The sequence below is a fragment of the Hemicordylus capensis genome, chromosome 3, assembly GCF_027244095.1.
Source record: "Hemicordylus capensis ecotype Gifberg chromosome 3, rHemCap1.1.pri, whole genome shotgun sequence".
Lineage (NCBI taxonomy): Eukaryota > Metazoa > Chordata > Lepidosauria > Squamata > Cordylidae > Hemicordylus > Hemicordylus capensis.
In genome coordinates this window covers 305108234-305131127 of record NC_069659.1, presented here as the reverse complement: position 1 = coordinate 305131127, position 22894 = coordinate 305108234, and the positions used below count along the sequence as shown (strand labels likewise).

The 22894-nt window shown below is 39.7% G+C and overlaps 1 protein-coding gene across 2 annotated transcripts in view; it reads left to right on the top strand.

The window, feature by feature from the left end:
- The window catches only part of SLC25A36 (solute carrier family 25 member 36), a 44404-nt gene extending 23608 nt beyond the window's left edge, over window positions 1–20796 (top strand). For both annotated transcript variants that reach the window (XM_053307696.1, XM_053307697.1), the window contains exons 4-7: window positions 2968–3068; window positions 13089–13155; window positions 14746–15035; window positions 15545–20796. In XM_053307696.1, the coding sequence (XP_053163671.1) occupies window positions 2968–3068; window positions 13089–13155; window positions 14746–15035; window positions 15545–15738 (652 nt within the window). In that variant the 3' untranslated portion in view covers window positions 15739–20796. The remainder of the gene's footprint in view (window positions 1–2967; window positions 3069–13088; window positions 13156–14745; window positions 15036–15544) is intronic.
- Window positions 20797–22894: the final 2098 nt, after the last annotated feature.

Here is a 22894-nt window from a genome sequence, read left to right as displayed (position 1 = left end):
CTACTTTATCACTTCCTTGTGAAAGGCCACGTGTTTGCAGAGCTAATAATGTTAACTTGATGTTCTGCTTAATGAAGGCTTAGAGACGGTTCATGTTATGTTCAAGTTATGACTCCTGCTGTTTGCATGATTTTATGCTAAATCTACTAGAAATCCATGTCCCTGGCCCCCTTTAATGTACAATTTAATGTAACTCTTGGTTTGTTTCTAATTTCTAGAAAAATATTAGATTGATTTTAAAACTTAAGAACACAAATATATTAACGTGATATAATAAAAATGCTATGAAAAAATTCTTCCCTGCCCCCTTGTGGCAAGATTATTGATATAAAGTAACTTTTACTTGATTTGTCATAATTATATAATACTGTAGCAAGAATTTGGTAACTAAGTCAGCCTGTTGTCTATTTCGGATATTTAAAATGTGATATTTTAGTATATTATTAATTTATTTTTATAACAGCAACTATGCATAAAAGTGAAGTAAAGCCCTGCTATGTTAGGTTGTTGTGTGTCTAAAAACTTGGACTGCCTGGTGGCAACTTGGATTCTTTTTCTTTTTCTTTGAACAATTAGCCCTAGTGCTATAATACATCTTGCTTTTACAGTCCCCCACGGTTCCCATAGTCGCCGGACATGAAGCTGTCCAAGTAACATTTGCTCCAGATTTCCTTGGGTGTATGAAACTAGCTGCATGCTTCTTTGGATCCTGAACTTAAGTGTTAAAGCAGAGCACACTTCCACTCACAACACAGCGAGTCAGCAGTACATGCTGATGACGTCCAGTCAGTCACCTCATTCTCTTGTATCGTTGTACATGCAGGGTACAATGATGCTCTACAGGTGATAAAGGGATGTCACAGAGGGCATCAGGACATCCATAAAGGGTTTCAGGCAGTATTCCCTGTAGTAGGGATTCTCAGATGTTGTTGACTACAACTCCAAGCATCTCCAGCTTCAATGGCCTTTGGGGATTATGGGAGTTGTAGCCAGTGACATCTGGGAATCCTTGTTACAGGGAATAGGGGTGTGCACGGAACCACGGAGCTGCGGTCCGGCACTGGGGTGGGGGGTTCCAATAAGGAATAGGGGGGGCTTTACTCACCCCGGAGACAACCACGCCGTATTTCATTGAGCAATCGGGCGGCAGGATATCTCCCTGCCGCCCGCTTCATTCCCCGCTCGGTGGCTCCGTCCTCCTTATGTATTCAGAATCGGGCGGCAGGATATCTCCCTGCCGCCCCCAAGAAGACCCCTGCCACCCCCTTCTTGAGAAATCCCCTCCCATTGCAAGAGGGCGGCAGGAGAACTCCCTGCCGTCCCCTTCCCCTTTGCCGGTCTGGCTGCAAAGGGCTTCTCCCATAATCCCCAAAGGCCATTGAAGCTGGAGATGCTTGGAGTTGTAGTCAACAACATATCCTGCCGCCTGATTGCTCAATGAAATACGGCGTGGTTGTCTCCGGGGTGAGTAACGCCCCCCCCTATTCCTTATTGGAACCCCCCACCCCATCCTCCTGAACCAAAACCACCCCATGTCCAGACCGGTCTGGAGGCCTTTAGAATGGCCTCCGAACCGGTCCGTGCACATGATTAACAGGGAACACTGATGTCAGAACAGCCATGCTTTCAGCATGCCCTCTTCCTAACCATGTGGTTGGAGGCAGTATCATCTGAAGTGTTGCAGTGTGTCAGCTAAGTAAATTATCGGGCACCTTATTATTATTTATTTGATTTTTATACCACGCTTCTAAAATGGCTCAGGGCGGTTTACAATTAAAACAAACCATTAAAACAGTAAAGAGCTAAAACAAAAATTAAAACACAATATAACAACAATTAACAATTCAAAACATTTTAAAACAACAATTAAACAGTCACAGTAACTAAAAACCCTGAAACCAGGTTAAAATATTAAAACCGATTTAAAAACCCTGGAAAGCCAGGCCAAACGGATATGTTTTAAGGGCTCTCCTGAAGGTTAATAGATAATTCAAATCACGGATTTCCGCAGGGAGAGCATTCCACAGCTCTGGAGCAGCTATAGAGAAGGCCCGCCTCTGAGTCGCCACCAGATGAACTAGTGGTAACTGGAGACGAACCTCCTCAGATGACCTTAATGTGCAGTGGGGATCATGCAGAAGAAGGCGCTCTCTCAGGTAACCTGGGCCTAAGCTGTTCAGGGCTTTAAAGGTAATAATCAGCACTTTGTATTTTGCCCGGAAACTTATTGGCAGCCAGTACAATTGTTTCAAAACATGCGTAATATGGTCTCTCCAGGTTACCCCAGAGACCAATCTGGCTGCCACATTCTGAACTAATTGAAGTTTCCGAACTACATACAAAGGCAGCCCCACGTAGAGCGCATTGCAGTGTCAAGCCGGGAGGTTACCAGATGGTGCACCACTGTTTTGAGGTCATCCTCTTCAAAGAATGGGCGAAGCTGTCGAATCAGCCAAAGCTGATAGAAAGCACTCCTGGCCATGGCCTCAACCTGAGTTACCAGGGTGAAGCCAGGAGTACTCCCAAACTGCACACCTGCTCCTTCTGGGGGAGTGTAACCCTATCCAGCACAGGAAGATCTAACACACCCCTCAGATTCTGAGCCCTCACAATGAGCACCTCCGTCTGGCTTGGATTTAACCCTCATCCAGTGCTTGTAACTTCAAAACAGATTCTGCCATGGAGCTCCTGAAGGATTATGAAACTAGCTACCTACAGCCAAATGAAAGCTCAGGCCAACCAAAATCCATGGTTTGAGGAAGAATTACTTATGTTCACCCAGTGGCAACAATATCCTTTGATTTTTGCTTGAGCTGAAAATCAGAGAGTTGGGGAAAATAGGCTTGTCCAGAACATTTAAAAGAATTGATATTGCTTCATTGTATAGCTTTGAAAAACTTCTTTTTGTATTTCTTTTCCTGCTACATTGTGGTGTAATGAAAAGTTGGATTTTGTTTGGATTTTTAGAGCAATATATTTTGCTGCTTACTCCAATTGCAAGGAAGCATTGAATAATATATTGGAGCCAGATTCTACCCAAGTACACATGAGCTCAGCTGGAGTGGCAGGTAAGGCTCTGTAACTTTCTGCTTTAGTTACCTTAAAAGCCTCAGTGGTTGAATGGCGCTGGTGAATAGAAAATGGCAGAAATAAGGAAAACGGGTTCAGAATAGAGTCTCAGGCTACAGGTGATACTTTGACCTGTAACATTATGTATGAGAGTTTCCTGAAAACAATGCATATTGTAAGTATTAGGTGTTTACAGAAATCTGTGTAAGAGACTAGTATGAGACACTTGGTTTATGAGGAAAATTATTCTCCTCATAATTCTTGATAGTCAACTAGTGCAGACTTTATCTTTCAGGAAAACAATATCTGAAATAAAGAAACCAAGTACTCTTTTCTGTGTTGCATCATCTGATTTGGTATCTATGAAATATGCCATCAGGTTTTCTCCATACAACCCATGCTGAGGTCTTTAAAGTTTGTGATAGTATTAACTAATCTAGCATTACTGGCTTTGATAAAGAGGTAGAAAACAAGTAAACTTCCCCTACCTGGAGGAGGAAAGTAAATTCCTTAGAGAAAAGTTTAGATACAAATGAAATTCAGCATGGCTTACTCATAAGTAAATAATAACTAAGTCCGCTTGATTTCAGTTCAGTTAGATTAGTAATTGGGCATAGGCTTTTAGCCTTATTTAATTTGTCTTTAGAATAAATATTCAATTAGTGTCTTCAATATCGCTCTTTTTGTATTCTTCCACTGATGTAATGGAATCTTGAAATATTTTGGGGAAAGTTTAGTTTGTCATAAAGAGCAGGGTTAAGGGACAAAATGGTGCTTGATACCCTATACATTGCCTGGTGATATTAAAGTTTCTATTGATGAATCCTTTCTATGCAGCATGTCCTTACTTGAGACATTTTAAGACTAGCCCAGGCACTATCAAAACAGTTCTAGCAATGGAAGGCCAGATGGATAAATAATTCAAGCTATATGTCCTAGCTTTTTTTCAAGTGGGTGATAATACGCTATGTTTTGGTTTTACCTGAAATGTTAGATTTAGCCAATGAATAGAGAATAAATTGAGTCCTGAAGCTGATGATTGACTGACATGCTTAGAACTTTGCAGCTAATAAGTGAGAATAGAGTTCAGTGTCTCTGTACTCCACTGAAAGAATCCATTTGGGGAGGGAAATGGGGAATAATAGGGTCATTGGGAGTTGATTTAAAATGGTGCCTTAGTCAATTAACTGCTTCAGAGCTCTTGTTGATGTAAAAGGCTATTCTATTACCTGTGTTCTTTTTTCCTCAGAGAATTTTAAAGGAATATTATTTTTCTTGACAAAGAGCAGAAGACATGAAAATGGATTAGTAATCTTTTTTAAATTGAAGGTTATTTCTACTATTTATGCAATATATATTGCACAAAAATGGTTGATCAGAATTAGCTTAAAGTTTATTTACCTGCTGTTTCCTAATAGATTATTTGTATCTTTGCCCAGTCAGATAAAGAGGTGGAAAACTAACTTCTTGGCAAGCTTCATATTTACATGCAGACTTTGTTGCCCTGCCCAGCAGTGATACCTGAATTGTAACTTTAATTCATGCTATCTAGACCCCAGGTTAAAGATTTTGTCTGGCAGGCATAATGTACAACTTTACAGCAATGGAAAGAGGACTGCAGGTCTGTAGGAATCATGCAGCACCCCTGTGCTTAAAGCTTTGTGCTCAGTGGACTGGGAAGGGAGGAGGAATTTTTGTCTTTCTCCACATACTGCAAAAGCCCTTTCCACTTGCATAAATCTGTCTCTGAGGACTAGATGGCCCTCAGGAACAGAAATATGCAAATAGAAAGGGCTTTTGTAGCCCTCTGCCCTCCTCCTCCATGCCCACTTGGCTACACAAGAAACCTTCAGTGCAGGGATGCTGAAAGCTTCCTGAAAAACAGAAGTCCTCCTTCCATTGCTGTACCAGCTATGCATCATGCCAGCCCTTAAATTCTGAATCTCTTTAGCCGCTTGGCTTGTCCTTATGTCTGTTTGAGACATGTATATATTTTACCTCTTCTAAAGCTGGGAATTTGCCTCTCTTGTACTTCTGTGGCTTTGTTCTTACCTGAAATTATCATGCTTAGGTGCTCATTCACTACTAATGAGCATTAATATTCAGCTTTGCAGTTTTGCATCTAAGCCACATGGAAAATGAGTTGAAAATGAATGTCCCGAGCAGATGGGCTTGAAAGGTAGCTGTTTTCTCCCCTCTAACTAGCATAGTTTTGCTCCAGAAATTCCATAGACATCATTAAAAGTCCTATAAATAAAACACTAAGGACGTTCACATGACCGAAATCCCTGGTGGCTGGGGGGAAGGCAATGTGTGAGTGCCCCCCACTCACACACCTCACGATCTTCTTGCTCGCATTGCCATGCCACTACACATACAGTCTCTGCTGTGGTGAGCGGTGCAGTGTTCTGGAGGCTGAGAAAATGCTGCCCCAGCCTCCAGAAATCCCACAATGCACCGTGAGAGGAGTGTGGTGCATGGGGGATTACACCTCAAGGTGGGTGCTCTAGGCACCCTGCTCTGTGTCTGCTTGGATTGCTTGCAGCCTTAGTGTTCACATGACCCTGTACCTGAGTAAAAGCAATCCTGTACCTGGGTAAAAGGACCCTTTTACCCAGGTAGGTTGGGTAAAAAAACCTGGGCTACCCAGGAGGGCTGTGCTGCGATTGGCCATGATCCCGGTGCTTCACACGAACAGCCTATCCAGGTAGAGCTGCTCAAGCTTGAGTAGGGCTGCTCATGTGAACAGCCTTACTGATTCACAGTGCTAGCTGTGTAGCCATACAACTAATGTAGAAGGACTGTTAACCTAGCTTGTGGGAAAAATGCTAACCTTGTCATTTTTGTAATTGCTTCTTAAGTCTTTCATTGAATGCACTAAATTAAGCTATTAACAATTGTGCCTGCAAGTTCTGTTTTGGCTTATAATTCAAATTTCCTTGAAAGATCAAGCACACTGTGTAATCTCAGGAAGAAAGGGTTTTTTAAAATAGATCATGACCTTTTTAAAAAATTGAATGTTATGATGGCCAGATATTCAGTTTTTTTCAGAAACTGTAAGCAAAAGATTGCTGTCTTCAGTTTATGAATAAATGTTCTCTTAATTTTAAATGGTAACCATATTAAAGAACAAAAAACCCTCCAAAGCCTGAACTGTTAAATATGCATGCTATTTTGTACCTGCTCTGCCATCTTTGCTGTCCAAAAAGAGATGTGTATTTTGCCTCCCATATTTAGTGCCTTGAATTTTGTCACCAACTTTTCTTGCTTTCTTGAGATCGTGGGGTTCGGGATTGGGTAGATCAAGGCCGTCCAAATGTAGCAATGGCACTGTTGCAGAATCTAAAAGACTGTTAGATTCCAATTATTTGCTCCTATGATGTGGCCTGGTAAGAGCTGTCACACACCCCACATACAGAGTACCTAAAACCTGGCTCTAACTAGGCTCTCTTTGTAACCCTGATACAGTCATGGTGGGTATGACGTTAAGTCCCTGGAAACTAGATGCAGGAAGCAGTAGCACTACATATGCACCAAGTACTTTTATACCCCATGCGTGGAGCTGAGGACTGGATCATAGCCTGAATATCTATTCCAGACCAAAGCTCTGAGTAAACAAAATACCTTATTTAAGTTGCACTTGTTTTGTTGGGTGTAAATAGCAAAGCTTAAATTGATCTCAAGCCAAAGGTTTTAAACAAGAACTGTAAGTAAAAGTTTCTCCTACCTCTGTTGCCCTCCAATTCTCTGCAGAATATATTTCAGTGGCAAGGAAATCAACACCATCTCATAACAACAAGAGAAAGTTTTTGTTTGTTTTTGAGAAAGTGTTCAATCATATTTTCACAAGTTTGTTCTCCTTTGCACAAGAGTCAATTGCCCCACTGCAGAGTGCTGCACTCACTCCAGCATGTACACGCAGACCACTCATTTAGTTAAGTAGAACCTGCAGTTGTGTATAACAGGATGGGCAACCAGGAGGCTATTCTCATGATTGCAGAAAATCGAGCTAGTCTTCCCTAGCCCTATTTTCTGCAATTGTGAGAACCTCCGGGCTTGGCTGCGAGCCCAGTAGTTCTAGAGCGGGTAACCTGCTCAAGTACCCCTCCCCTAAAACCGGGTTTGTGGAGTGAGCGCTCCACAAGCTCTTTTTTTTTAATCATGAGTAGCCGTGGTGCAGTGCCGCGGCTACTCACGAGGAGACCCCCAGAGGGGAGGCGAAAAGCTGCCCCCGGCTCCGGGGTCTTGCCAGCATGCCCTGTGCACTCACGCAGGGCATGCTGGAGCTTCCGGGGGCCAATCAGCCCCCCCTGCCCCCACTGGCTCCGTCGCAGAGCCAGCAATCGTGTGGGCAGCCAATCTGGCCGCCCAGGGCTCCCGCTTGCTCTCCCCGCTCTGCTGCACAAACCAGGTCAGGTCTCACTGATCGTGAGACCCGGCTCCAGATCTGCTTCTTTTGAAAGTATGGGCAGCTTTTGTGATGGGGGAGTCCTCTGTGAAACTGCAAGTTTCACGCCTATTAAAAAAATAATGACCATGGTCGAAGAGCAATGACTCTACCCTTTGTGATCTTGGTGATGGATACTATATGCAGTTGGAAGTTGTTGTGTTCTGAGACTTGTTTCTGGCATCCACTAAAAGATGCAGCAAAAATACTACCCTTCTCTATGAATGCGCTCTCAACTGTGGTAGCACTGTAGCTTTTCCATTTAGCAAGCAACTTTGTTTTCCATTTAGCAAGCTTTTTCATTTAGCAAGCAACATATTTTGTTTAGCACCCATGTATTTCTTGACAGTTATACTTGTATGAAAGACATTCTGTCAAGCTGTAGTTGGCTTCAGTATATATAACATTATCTCGTTTCAAATGAAGGAGAGGAGACAGTGGCCTAGTTAAATGGTGTAATTTGTTATTTTGTTTGTCTCTCTTTATATTGCTAAAAGGATCCACAATTAGCCTGTTCGGTAATTGCAAAGATGTATGCAAAACAGATACAGGATATTTAGTCTTGGATCTTAAAAATTACATGTGTTTCAAAAATGTTTATATATCCAAGCATGATACAAAATCATATTAACTCTTATTTTTTTGGCCAGTGTGACAAGGTTAGCATTTTTAATAACACTTTAGGCCTTTTTGCACAAATATAGGTAAGTATTTTACATGTTGTAAAATGGTTAAGCTGCTGCAAATTGCAGAAATTTCAGTACTCAGTGCATTTTGCAAAACCCTTTTTTAATATCTGTGGCCTGTACTAATTTTTTTCCTCCTTTTTTGTTCTAAACTTTAAAGTTAGATCTCAAAAGTTAGATCTCACAGTTTCTAATTCACAAATCCTTCCATTGGGATTCAATTTTGTCACATGTGTCTGATGAGGTCACTGCTTGTTGTTATGATACAGAAAAGCCTGTGTCTATTTTAGGCATTTACTGTACATTTCTCCCGTGAAAAGAGTGAGATCGTGTCATCTCATGCTCCCCATCCGCAGGTCACTTCCTGCAGAAATGTGGACTAACTTAAACCTCGTGAGTACTGAACTGAGCATCTCTTGCAGCCTCTAGCGTAAGAACCACACCTTGGGTTTGTACTCGCTATTAAACAACCAACGTAAGGGGAATCTTTATATCTCAATTCCAATTGTATACGTTGTTCTAAAAGACCACTCAGTTATTCCTTCCAGTGCTATCTGGGGAAACGTGCACAATACCTTTCACAGACCACTGCTGTATATTTTGCCAAGTTGGTGAATTGAATCCCTTGTGGACAGTGTGTAGCATTGTTTTTTATTTTGGTTATTTGTTTAAGGAAATATTTGAGAACTGCAGTTAATATTCACTTAACTATATTCTTGCCACAGTCTTTTTCTGTTGTTTTTAAATATTGTTTGGCATTACATGTTTCCACATGTATTTATCAACTACATCAACCCTTGCAAACAAAGCTATTACTTTGTAAGACAACACAGATACATACCTGGGATCTTAGCTGTTTTATTTTGAAGCCTGTCATTTTGCTATTCAGAAAAGGCCTTTATTGGTGCTTCAACTAGAGTTTTCAGAAATAAAGAGAAAGCAAATTTGGATCTGGTTAAAGCTTACTTTTGCTTAATTGACACAAATAAATTTTCAATACAAGTTGTGTAGAGTTTTAATTTGAATTATGATTATGCTGCCTAGCACAGTCCAGTTACAGATTTGTCTATATACACACATTCCCCAGTGGAATCCCCAGATGGCCCTTTAAAATGCAGGCAAGTTTAAAACATTTTGCTGGGTTGGCATAATAGCTCCTGAAACATGACCTCCCTTTTTGAGAAAACATGCTTTTTTCTTAGTGAATGCATCCTTCTATAGTTTTTACACCAAATTCTCAAACAGATCTATGATTTGGAAAAGAATTAAAATATGTTCTTTAGTTTTTTGCCGAGATTTTATTTATTTATTTATCATATTTTTATTGTGCCTGATAGGTACATCTCTAGGCAGTGTACAAAATTTAAAATATTTAAAAATCAACACAGATTAAAATACATGAGACATAATAAAACCATTATTAAAACAAATTATTAAAATTAAGTCTAATTAAAAGCTTGCGAGAACAGGGGAGTCTTGAGGGTCGTCCTGAAAACAAACAGAGAAGGAGATGCTCTTATTTCAGCAGGGAGCATATTCCAAAGCCCTGGGGCAGCCCCAGAGAAAGCCCGGTCCTGGGTTGCCACCAAACAAGCTGGTGGCAACCGTATCCAGACCTCTCCAGAAGATCGTAACAGGCGGCAGGGTTAATGACAAAGATATAACCAAAATTATTCTAGATTAAAGATAGATAGATAGATATAGGGCAAAAGCTGACAACTTTTAGCTTCCATTGATTTCATTGATTCTCCTTAAATTGGGACAAACAACTACATCGACACTGTCAAAAGTATACAAGGCTGTATAGTTTTGAAAGATTTTGAGTAAAGGGTATCTGGACTCTAGTGGCCTGATGTTGGATACTTGGAATCTTATACCTGATGACCCACATTCTCTGCAGTTTTATGTGGCTGGAGCTCTTGTTCTACCCCTGCAGGGAACAAGGGCACTAGCTGTGTTGCAGCGTTGCTCCATGGCCCAGCGTGCAGAGAGGAGGACTGGGAAGTTATTCTCTCCCCTCCCTGTTAGCTGCCTGGAATATGTCCCTGAGTGTCTCCAGCCTGGCACCAAACAGTGCTTTTTCAGGGAGGGGGAGAAATGAAAACGGCTTATCTATCACCCTCCCTACACATTGGGCTGTGGAACAACACAGCAGTGCAGCTAGTATTCCAGCTCCCTATGTGGGCAGAGCTGTTGCTCCACCCCCATCAGGCTACAGAGATGGTGGGCCAATCTTTGCTTAGCATTAATTTCCTTTAGGCTGCAGTCAGGAAATGCTTTGTTAAAGAGTCCTTAAAAGCTACGCATTGGCAGAAAAATAATTGTTTAAAGCCAACTGAGTTTTGATTAAAGGGAAGGCTGTATTTTTAAGGAATGTTCAATCAGTCTTTATTACGGTAATAGACCAGCATAAAGTAAAAGGAGCATGTAACAGGTGGTATTAAAATCAGTTAAAAATGATAGTGCATATGCCTGTTAGCATTAAGACTGTGAGGATACAATAAAATTACGATAAGATTGCCTTAAGGCTAAAATCTATAGGTAAAGGAACTGTAAAATTGCTAAAACAGTAGCATGAGAACTAGAGACACTTATAGGGCTAAAATCTATAAGATGCTGTTGAAAGTTACATGCTATAAAATTGCTGCAGTGCTAGAATCTCGTTAAGGAATGCTAGCAAATGCTAGAAATATCTTTTTTTTTTTTTTTAAGCGGATTAATCCAATTTTGAGCTATTTGCCACATTCTTCAAAACACAATGATATTTTCCCTTCACCCCATTGTTGGACCTTATATCCATCCAATATTGTGATTTAAACCTGATAAGAGCAAAAAGTCTGTTCTTCGTTAATGTTGATTATATGTCATCCAGTATACTGTTGATTATATGTCATCTGGGGAGTACATTTAGCACTAACTAGACACACACACACACACACAGTGTAGAAGCAGGTAGTTAAATATGAAAGGGGGGAAATATACATTGAAAGTGAATGAATTACTTTGTCATATTGTCAGATTGCTATACAGTCTGACAATATTTTTGCAACCTTGCAAATAGGAATCTGGTTTAGATGCTGTTCAAAAAGCCCTTTTTATTTTTAATAAAAATTAAAAAAATATCCACAGGGGGCCTTGATCTAGATTAGATCTATTTTAAGATTGGTTTAGAAAGCAGCTTTACCTCTTCTACCATGCGATTTCCCTCTGAAAATTGATCCCAAGCCTTCTGTTTCCTGCCAGTAGCTGGGGTGATAATTTCCAACAGGAAAATGGCACGGGGGAAAGGTTACATATGGCAGGCTCCTGATCTGGATTGGGTGCTTGGCATCTGCTTTTAGTGCAGAAGGGTGGGGGAAATGTAGGGAATCCCAAGCATGGGATTTATTTTAAAGTTATGTTCATTTGGCTCTCGGTGTGGTCCTAGAACCAAAAAATTACTAGTTGGACAGAAAGAGCATATAGCCATTTCCTGTGGGACTCTTCAGCTCAATTTAGAGGCCCCAATAAAAATACAGGTAATAGAAAAACTTTAGGCTTTTATTTAGTTTGATTGAATTGACTCCTTAAATGAGTGAAATGACCCCAAAAGGGCAAGTTATGAGTCATTGGGAGAGTGATATTCAAAATACCAATTAACTTGAAGCATTTTAGTGCAGCAGTTTAAAATACTTCCTTCAAACTTCGTTTTAATATTAACTAAACCCTAAAACAGTTAAGATCCTTTGGCACTTCTGTTCTTGAGTCTTTCAGTCATTTCTGTGCAACCCCACCCCCACGCCCCATGTGAATGCCAATAGAGATTGACCAGAAGAAACTGGTACATAAATAGCCTTTTGATGGTTTTTGTGTGGTTTGCAAATAAGCTTCTTCAAGCTCAGGTTTTTTTGAGCTGACATTGTTTGAGAGATGTCCTGAATAAGGTGCTCCTTGAACTGTCTTCCTAAAATCTTTGTTTCCCTTGCCTGCAGGAAGGGAACATGATTTGCATGGCGAAATGAGTGGCTTTCACTTGACAGTAGTAGAATAAAATAGTAAAACTTTGGGTACCTTGGACTAGCAAATAACTGATTCAGAGCTGCCCACCCACACTGTTTTTCTGTTCTCTATGGTTGTGCAGTGAGGAGAGATACTCTTCCCTATCTGCTTTTAAAGTGGTAGAGCAATCACACTGATCCTATTAACCCTATTGAAACCTTAAATAGTTACCATCTGACTGCTAAGTAGTCCATAGTATATATGCAGTAGTATTAAATTAACTATTCATTTTTTGTATGTTTTCTCAAGTATTCCTTGAGCCAACCAACAGTCCCTGCTTTTGAATGCTAAGTAGAACTCACTGGCATAATTAATAAAACGTCCTACTTAACTATGCTATATAGTTCAGTATTAAAGGGTTTATGTACAGTAACATGTTTCTTAGCATTACCATATCAAGTAGTTAACATGCTTTTATGTTTTGATTTTTGTCTTTCTGATTTATAAATTAAATTTACAGAAAATGTTTATGCTCTTCCAGCATACTTTAGTTTAATTTGCAATGTGCTTTTACTTGGAGTACATTTAAATACAGTTCGCCTAGTCTTTCTTACTGCTTGAAAGGTGTCAAAAAGGTATTTGTCTGAATAGATTGGCACAAATTGAGCTATTTGTACTTATTACTAACAACTAAGAAGAAATACTAATTCGAAATGATAATGCAAAAGTTTATTGGCTCTGTGGACTTAAAAATTAATAAAATGTCAGTAGAGGCCTACTTTGGTTTTTAACAGTTAGCAGAAGTTCACATCAACTTGTACCTTTTTTATTGTGCACATTTTAGCTTTTAACAGGTTGTGTTTTTTGATGTTAGTAAAGCTAATTTTTTTAAAAAAAAATTTGTTTAGGTTTTACTTCAGTCACAGCGACCAATCCAATTTGGCTAATAAAGACGCGGTTACAACTTGATGCAAGGTAATTAATTCTTCTAGAGAAGTTAAATGAATCGACATAATTATAGGTTTAATAACTTGGGCAAAACCATGCTGTAGAGTTAATGGAAATGCTGTTTAGTTAATGGAAATACAGTGTTTGGTTATGAGCCAATGTGATCTAGAATACACACTGGCTTCCTTCTGGCAACGTAAATAAAATTAGCTATGAGATAGACAGTATCTTTGAAGGAGATGGTTTTCAATCATTTGAAAGCATCAAGAATTAAGATTTCTAGCAGACCTTCCAATTAACCCCTTAGTTTAAATTAACAGCCATGTTGTGTTTTATACAACATAGTACATTGTATGATTTTCAGGCTATTAGGCTGCCTTTTTTGAGTTCCTGTGACTTTGTGATCAGAGGCATAAAATCATTATAATAATTTTGGCTCTACCTGATGTGTAGATGTTCCAAGTTGTCTCTACATTTAACCTAGCGTTAGGACTGCTATTTAGATATCTAGTCAGAAGAATAACTTATTGAAATGTAGGATGCAGATCACCAAACCATGTGATAGGGTACTTCCTGATTTCACTTTAGATAATCGCAGAACTAAAGATATCAACTAAAGCAGATTCCATAGATGGTACCTGAAGCCAGGAAAAATAACATATATCCAAAAAGACTGCTCTCCACTTTGCTGGAGTGGTTGCGGGATGAAGGGTACCTATTTTCATCTTTGGTGGACCTGTCCAAGGGGTCTCATCCTTTTGGACATAGGTATTCACAGAGATGAGCAGGATTACAAACCAGGATTATGCCCCCAGCTTGCGTTTAGTAGTATTGTCTGGGGTCAGTACAGATGTGACATTAATAAAACTGCTGCCAGGTTAGCTATAGCCAAACACTGGAAAAATTAAAACATGTCAATGGATATCTAGTATAAGAAATCATGGCATATCACAGTCTCAGAAAAGCTAACTCAGATTGTTCGGTCCCATTCATACCAGACTACAAATAATGCTTTTTATGTAATTTGGTCAAATTTTATTCTTTACACTAATTGGGGAAAATTATGGTCGTTTTCCTGTCTTAGACAATATTAGAGTTTGGATAGATTGATGAATCGGGGTTTGTTGTATTTTTATTTGGAATTGCTGTTTGTGTTTGGATCAGAGTTTTGCTTTGTAAATTTTTTTAAAATAAAGAGTTTTTAAGTTTGGGGTGGGGGGAACTGAAGCAGATGTAAATGGAGTATACATCTTGCTTTTTGTGTGATTAGTGTGAAAATAAAGCGTAACAGACTGCCTGCCAGCCCTACATGCTTCTGAATAGACCACTATAACAGCCAGTATAGTGGCCCACTTGTTGCGCAGCCTTACACAGCGTTTCCAATTGACTTGTGCTACTGTCAGCATCTAAGGAAGTCCTGGTGGTTGCACACTGGCACTTTGGGAGCATCACTTACATTGTTCCCAGTGTAAGCTGTGCTCCCAAAGTGCAGGCATGAACTTTAAGTATTGTGCTTTTGTGCTGTGCAGCATGTGGGCCAGTGTGAATGATATCTGGACCAGGCAACGTATTTTCAAGTAATCCAGTGTGTTGAACTTTTGCTCTCCTGTCTTTTAGGAATCGTGGGGAAAAGCGGATGAGCGCTTTTGAATGTGTGCGCAAAGTCTATCGATCAGATGGCATTAAAGGTTTTTACAGAGGAATGTCTGCATCCTATGCAGGCATATCAGAAACTGTTATTCACTTTGTTATTTATGAGAGTATTAAGCGAAGACTCTTAGACTACAAGTCTGCTTCTTCAATGGATGAGGAGGATGAATCTGTGAAAGAAGCATCTGACTTCATTGGCATGATGATGGCTGCAGCCACTTCCAAAACATGTGCCACATCTATAGCCTATCCACATGGTAAGGAAGGCTTGTTTATGGGATCCAACAGTGCAGGTCTTTCCATCAGCTACAAATAAAGCATACTGTAGCCATATGTTTGCCATTGTTTGGCTCAGTGAAATCAGTATTATCCACTGATACCTTAAGGGTTTGTGCTATGTGGGGACCAGAATTAATGTATAAGTAGACATCGTGCCTTACGATTTAGGTGAAGTATTGATTCAGTCCAGTATATTCTTATTAAAGCTTACTACAGCTTTACTTTTAGCCCCGCTTAACTTCGCTTAGATATAGCTGTGTCAAGTAATTAACCGTATTTGTATTTTGATACAGCCTCATTAATATTGTGCTGAGCTACCAGCAAAAGTATTATGTATCTTATTGCTGTTCTGGTTCTTGCCTCACTTCCTCTCTGTCTCTCTTTTTTTTTTTTTTAAGGCCACCCCATTCTTAAATTATATTACACTTCATTTGCATTTGGGAAGCTATTTTCAAACTAAACACACTTTCTCTCTTGTTTTATATAGAGGTTGTACGAACAAGGTTACGAGAAGAAGGAACAAAGTACAGGTCTTTCTTCCAGACACTATCTTTGCTTGTACGAGAAGAAGGCTATGGCTCTCTCTACCGTGGTCTATTAACACATTTGATTAGACAGATTCCAAACACAGCTATAGTGATGTCTACCTATGAAGTGGTAGTCTACTTACTCAATGGATAGCAATACTACGAGCTATCCTTAAGAAAATGGAAGACCAAAAAGCTTGCAGTGGACCATGAACTCTCAGTGTGGTAGGTAGGAGGAAAAGCCTATCAAGAATATGCAGCTGTGGACAAAATGGAAGCTTGATGATAGGCAATCATGCTAACTCATGCTGCCTTATCATATGGCATCTTTTCACAATGTGATAATCTGGAGCTACTCCCAAGGAATTGCCTTTGAAAACCTCATATTTCTACACTGCAACTTTCTCCAGTTGTGTCAACTTTCCTAATGCAATGCAGTGAGCATCAACAACATGGTTGTGAACAAGGAAGGGTCTTAATACGTGTTCCTATTACAAGGCATACAACTTTTCAGTTCTTGTTCATTGCTGATTTTAAATTCACTTGGTATTTTACTGCACAGTAATATGTTGGAAGGTTGTATCTGTATCTGGTTAAAGCGGATCCATAATCAGTCATGTCTGAAGCTCCATTTTGCAGTTGAGAATAAAATGAAAGTTGAAGATTCATGTTAAGCTTCCCATTTTACTACCTCAGGGTATCTGACAGGGAGAGCTGGGTTTCTGTCTACAAAAAAGGTGGCCTTTAGTTAGGCATGGTGGGGGCAGCTGGAAACTTTAAAAAAAGAAAGAAAGATAAATCCAGTTGCTTTAATATTGGACCCAGGGGTGCCTAGTGTTGAAGGGCCATAGTGTTTTAAATGTCCTAAGTATTTGTGCCCTGTGGAAAGAGCCTTAAGACGATCCACCTGAAATTGAAACAGATCATGTCTTCTCTTCTCTCGGGCTACTTACACACTGTGCCCATAAATCCCACTCCAACAAGGCCATCATCCTTAACAGAGTTAATTAAGGCACTCCTACCTACTAGCTATGAATGCTAGGCTTGATGTGTTGGTATAGCTTTTAGTGTGTTGCTTTCAGTCCCTGAGAACCAGCAAACAGGATGTCCTTAAAGAGCAGGATATGAAATGTTCAGTCAACTTGGCATTGAACAAGCTGCATTCATCAGTGGCTTGTTCCTGCAGTATTTAACCTAACACTGCAATAACTAGAGTACCAGAACTCTACTAGATTTTGAGAAACATGTAGGATACATCTTGTGCCATGTCAAAGTGCTAATATTGTGGATTTAATATCAAACCAGAGGAGAGAAATGATGACTGAATACCTTGAGTTCAAGAATTCCTTTTTGCTTTATTATTTGCTTCATCCTGAAGCACTCTGCAAAAAGACCGTATAAGTGGAACCTTCTACATTTTCAGAATATTTATAATTTTGAAAATCAGTTTTAACGTGAGTTGTACAATATGCTCTGCTATTTTAAGAGCAAGTCTTGGCTTATTCATGCTGCATCTTTTTACAAAGCAACTTTTTGAAAATATTGGCCAACAAGATGTGCAGTTATAACATCTCAATTAGAACTTGAGGCATTGCTGCTACAGACTCAGAAGCAGCAGTGTCCCTGTAAAGAACCAGCAGTAGCGCTGCCAGTGCTACTGCAGGTCTTGCCATTCGTGTCAATGGGAATAAATACGGTAACGCTAGTAGCACTGCCACCAGTTCCCTACAGCAGCGTTGCTGCTTCCGGGTCTGAAGTAGCAGCACTGCAAGTTCTAATGAATATATGAGAACTGTGCATCATGTCAGCCATTGCAAATAATCTATTTCTTAGAAAGATAATAAAATGTTTCATGTTCTGCAACTACAGTGAAGAAACCTCCATCCTAACTAGTTGGTAGCTTCATAATTTACTGTTGCCTCTCTAGTTTAAACAAGGAATGACTCCAGGGTAAATTTGTCCATGTGCATTTTGTGCAATGACTCTGTCCTAATAACACAGCCCTCCTTGTGCTTCATAACTTTATTGACTTGCAGCTCCCCCCACCTAAGATCCTAGGGCTCAATCCTGCTGCATCCAAGCACTCTTAAGGCCCAATGAGGACTGTGGAAAAGTGTACTTAAATTGAAGTCATTGGGGATTTAAAATGCTTCATATTGGCATGGTTGTACCCCATGTTATCTTTGGTCCCCTGTCTTTTGAATCAGTGCTTAGCTAATGCAAAATATAAGATTTTATTCACCTTTTGATCCTGTTTGGCCTATGCCAGACATAATTCTTGAAGTCTTTGGTTCGGAAGAGTTTTCAGTATTTCTCCTTATTTGGCCACTTGTGAAGCACAGTGACCCCTGCCAGATCTTTTCTGAAGGGAACACATAAGATGGCTTACTTTCCCTAATGTTGTACGTGATCTCATTTGAGCCCATTATACAGTACACTTGGCAGTGTATTCATTCTAGTTCAAGGATGAATATGAAAACCTATTTAAAGGAGCTTTCCCCCAATGACCTCTGTTTTAAGTTAGTTCTTTCCTGCTTCTAAATATTGGTAGCAAAGATCTTACTGCTGCCTCAATGAAAAAGAAATGTCAGGTGAATATAGAGGCTAAATTGTGTAATGTAATATTGTTTTATAACGCAAGCAGAATTACTTCATTTTAAAATGTGTTTTTTTAAAAAAATTCTGAGCTCAGGTGGATTTGGACGATCAAATTGTTTTCCATTGTGCAATTATTGTAAAGTCACCATGCTGGGATTCCAATTGAAGTAAATTATCTGATGGTTTCAGGACACCAGATTCCTTTTGGACAGTTGGCTCAATCTAGCTTACTAAAAACATGAGCGATCCAAGTCCATCACATTAGCCCCTCTCAGAAACAGAGTATCCCTCTGGATGTCTACTTGAAAATCAGAAGCTGTGTTAATCCAGGGTTTCTTTGATCCAACTGACAAACAATCAGTATGTTCATATAGAACTCTGAGATTAATAAGGATTGTTTTTGTGTCACTAGGGAATGCTGTTGGACATTCTGAGTTCATGATTTTGCCTGACTTAAGGAACATCCTTAAGCTTCTTGTGGCTTCAATACCAGGTTCCCATTCATAGTCTGTATATTGTGTTTTGGTGGTTGTGCCCACGCATAAGGAAGAGAGGGTTGTGTGATGAAAAGTGAATAACTACTCCTGAACCTCTCTGTCATTACTTAGGTCATGAGGTAGAGGGGAAATTCAGGTGAACCAGTCCCCTGATAGTGTGCCAGGACATCCTCCGGTAATATATTCTCCGGTGCATGTATTCTCAGTGGGGACCCCAAACGGATTTTGTGTTTTGGCAAGTGTCTCATTCTAACCATCTTCTAGACCAGGCCTGCTCAACGTAGGCCCCCCAGCTGTTTTTGGACTACAACTCCCATAATCCCCAGCCACTGTAGCCAGTAGCCAGGGATTATGGGAGTTGTAGGCCAACATCTGCAGGAGGGCCGAAGTTGAGCAGGCCTGTTCTAGACAAAACAATAACAACTGGTTAATGCATTCTCCTTGCTGAAATCAGTGTGCCTAATCCAGAAGTTGATTGCTTTTGGTGTAGCTACTGATTCTAATACCAGAGTATGATAGCCTCATATGCTTCTTATCCTTATCAACTGAAGATGGGTAATTGGTCTCCTCTTACTAGTCTTCTGGTCTTCTTCTCAGTCTTCACATCTGGTTGTAGTGTCTCATGAGGTGAATTTTTTTTTCATTGTAACTATTTAACCAATTATATATATTTAAATCTTTGGATACCTCTGAAATGTTTTCCAAAGAGACTTAAGCATAGCTTTTCATATATTACAAGAAGAAATGTTTAATGAAAGAGAGGAGCTAATATAACACAGAGAAGAGTTTCTTTTTGCTTTTAATTGTGATTTGACTATATTCCTAAGTAAACTGTATCCTTAAATATCCTTGGAAATTCATTATTTGAGAACTTTTTCACACACACAGTTTAAATACTACAATTGAAAACTTTCTACTTTATACTTGGAACAATAGTTTACAGTGCAGTATGTAGATGGTAAGCCTGACCAGAAGGTGGCACTATAGCAACATATCACAATAGACAATGAATACACCTTTAAAACTATACCTGGTGTATCAAATTTTCTTTAAATGAACTGTACTTAAATACTTGGTTTAGTGCCATAAACATCATGGGAACAAGCCATAGTAGATTCTCTGTACTTAAGATTAAAAAAATTCAACATAAAAACAGCATAATAAACATGCATCTTGCACATAAGAAAGTTCTGCTTTGATCGTGGTTTTGTCTTAAAAACCAAGCTTCATTCTTGGCTATGCATGAATGACGTTATATTTAAAAAATAAATAAATCAGTTCTTGGTTATGCACTAATGATGCAAAATAAAAAACCGCTAGCACATACTACTATAAATTGCCATGTTACGGCGTCTGTCTAAATTTTATACTTGAGAGTGAGTGTCTCTTAATAAAAAGGTTTTTCTTCAGTGACTATGGCTGGGAACCAAAGAGTTACTTTGGGCATGCTCTAACCCCAACCCCCTTTATTTTTAAAAGCAGATTGCCATGCTATGTTGCAAACTGCTTTTGAAACTTCCCGTAGTGTATAAAGTGGTTTCCTTTGTGCCCTAGGGAATCTGCTGTCTGAGAAACACAGGTCTAAAACTCACTTAGACACATGGAACTAATGTGGTCCTTTACATCTCAACCCAATATCAGAATTTTATGTTGCACTCCACACATTTCCTCAGTCCAAGAGATTGTTGACATTTTCTTTCTGTTCCTATTTTTATTCTTCTCCCTGACAGTTGCATTCCTTGAATAACAGTGCTTTATTTTTTGAAAGAAAAATAAAGAATGCAGAAAATTGACCTGTGCCTATATACATGTACTAAGAAACAAGCAAACATATGTATGTGTCTTTGTGAATACCTGAAGTTCTGCATGATTTCAGTTTTATTTCAAAAGTCTGCATACCCTGTATATGTGAATATCGTTTGAGGCCCTGGGAGTCATAGCTATTTGCCACATCCAATATTCTACTGCTCTTGTGAGGTTTGCTGTTGTTCTTGCATACCATGTAGTTGGTTGTCAATGACGTGCTTAAATACTTTTGTATTTATATTATATTGATAACGTTCATTTGGACTGTTCAAAACTTCCAAATACAATAAAATGTGCTTATTCAAACCTGTTGTAAATCCACATGTGGCTAACTTCTTCAAGTGTAAAGTAGCCTTTTTTGTACAATTCAGTACTTATGTGAAGAATGTATTGGAGTAAATTAGATTCAGAATTGGGCTGATTTTTTGGAATTAAAGAGGAAACTTTGTAGAATACTACTCCTGATAGCATTTGCCCCAGATATTGCCCCCAAATATCCCTGTCAACAAATAATGGCATTTTGCTTGGTTTTTGTGAGTATGGGTGGGAAATGTAACAACAAATATATTCCGCTTTTCAACAAAAGTTTCTAAAGTGGTTTACATAGAGAAAAAATAAATAAGATGGATTCCTGTCCCCAAAGGTCTCACAATCTAAAAATAAACATAAGATAGACACCAGCAACAGTCACTGGAGTTACTGTGCTGGAGGTGGATAGGGCCAGTTACTCTCCCTCTGCTAAATAAAGAGAATCACAAAAAGGTGCCTCTTTGCCCAGTTAGCAAGCACATGCTCTACAGCCCCATCCCTTAAGGGGAATATCTTACAGCAGAAAGTGTTCACGATGTAGCACTTAGCAATAGCAATAGCACTTACATTTATATACCGCTCTATAGCCAAAGCTCTCTAAGCGGTTTACAATGATTTTAGCATATTGCCCCCAACATTCTGGGTACTCATTTTACCGACCCCGGAAGGATGGAAGGCTGAGTCAACCTTGAGCCCCTGGTCAGGATCGAACTTGCAACCTTCTGGTTACAGGGCGGCAGTTTTACCACTGCACCACCAGGGGCTCTTTGCCACCCATCCAAATCAAAACCAGGGCAGACCCTGCTTAGCAGGAGGACAATTCATGTTCACTACCACAAGACCAGCTCTCTTCTATACCAGCTGTCTTCACTCTTAACACCTCATTCAACTTGAGCATGTGACCATGCTGTTCACCATGAATTACCCTGCTATTTCTAGAGGCTAGGCTTTATCTCTACTCATTTGGATACTAAAGAATCCCTATATAAAATTCACAAAAGGAGGAAGCTCCTGAAAAACATATCTAACATTGCTGCTTAAAAAAAAAATAATCCCGAGAAATCTGCATTCGTGTCTTCCTGTGTATTGTAAGCCATGTATTTAAAATCAGGGATATTTTTCTCCTACAGAATGTTAGTTTCCTTTGAGAATTTAATGGTGCCAATAGCAAAAAGGGTCAGTAATTTTCATAAAGAGCTTGCTTGATACTGTCAGTACTTGTTTCTCGCTAAACAAAACTTTCGATCTAGTCTTTTGTGTACTGTTTCCAATGCATGTGATTTGTCCTGACTCAGAAAATCATTAGCTTTTAACACATTCTCTGTCAGTTGAAGAACTAGGGTATGGTGGTATGTACCACCCTCTACTTGTGGGTGGTACAAGTACAACCAAACACCTTGTTAAGCTGCATTTAGCTAAGTAAATGAAATGCCTAAAATAAAAGCAGGACACACAAACATTGTGAGTTAAAGTCTCTGGAATTCATTAGGCCATGATCAGACATAATACAAAGCCATAGTTTAATTTTGCATACCTATGCAATATAAATTACATAGTTTTCAGTAATTATGGTTAGTCTGTCTGAGCCAATGCCACTCGTCAAACCATGTTTATTTTGGGTCAAGAAACCATCTGAAACCATGGTTTGAAGTTGGCTGCTTAACCAGAGTTTGGCTGCATTCTAGCAGGAACAGGCTTAGAACTGCAGTTCGCAATTAAAATTCTAAATTGGGGATTGCATTGCAGACAATCCTCCATCCCTGGTTTGGGAAACTCCAAAAGCAGGTTAGAGTTTCCTCTCCCTCTTTCTGGTCCTCCGAGCTTGGTTCCACCCACTTGTACAGCCATGGCTGTCGCCAGGCTGTGAGTATGGTTTCAAAGTTCCAGGAAATCGCTCACAATTGGCCAAGAACTCATAGAGGGTGTGAGTACAGACTTCAAGCAGTGCTCCCCAGGTAGTACTGCTGGCCCTTTATAAGAGCAGCAGGGCCTGGCGTGTCTGTTGGCAGGCAGAGGAAGTAGGATGTGGGAAGTGGTGTGGCATTTGGTCAGGGAACACACCATGGAGTTCTGGATAAGGCCCTAGAGCATAACTGCTGA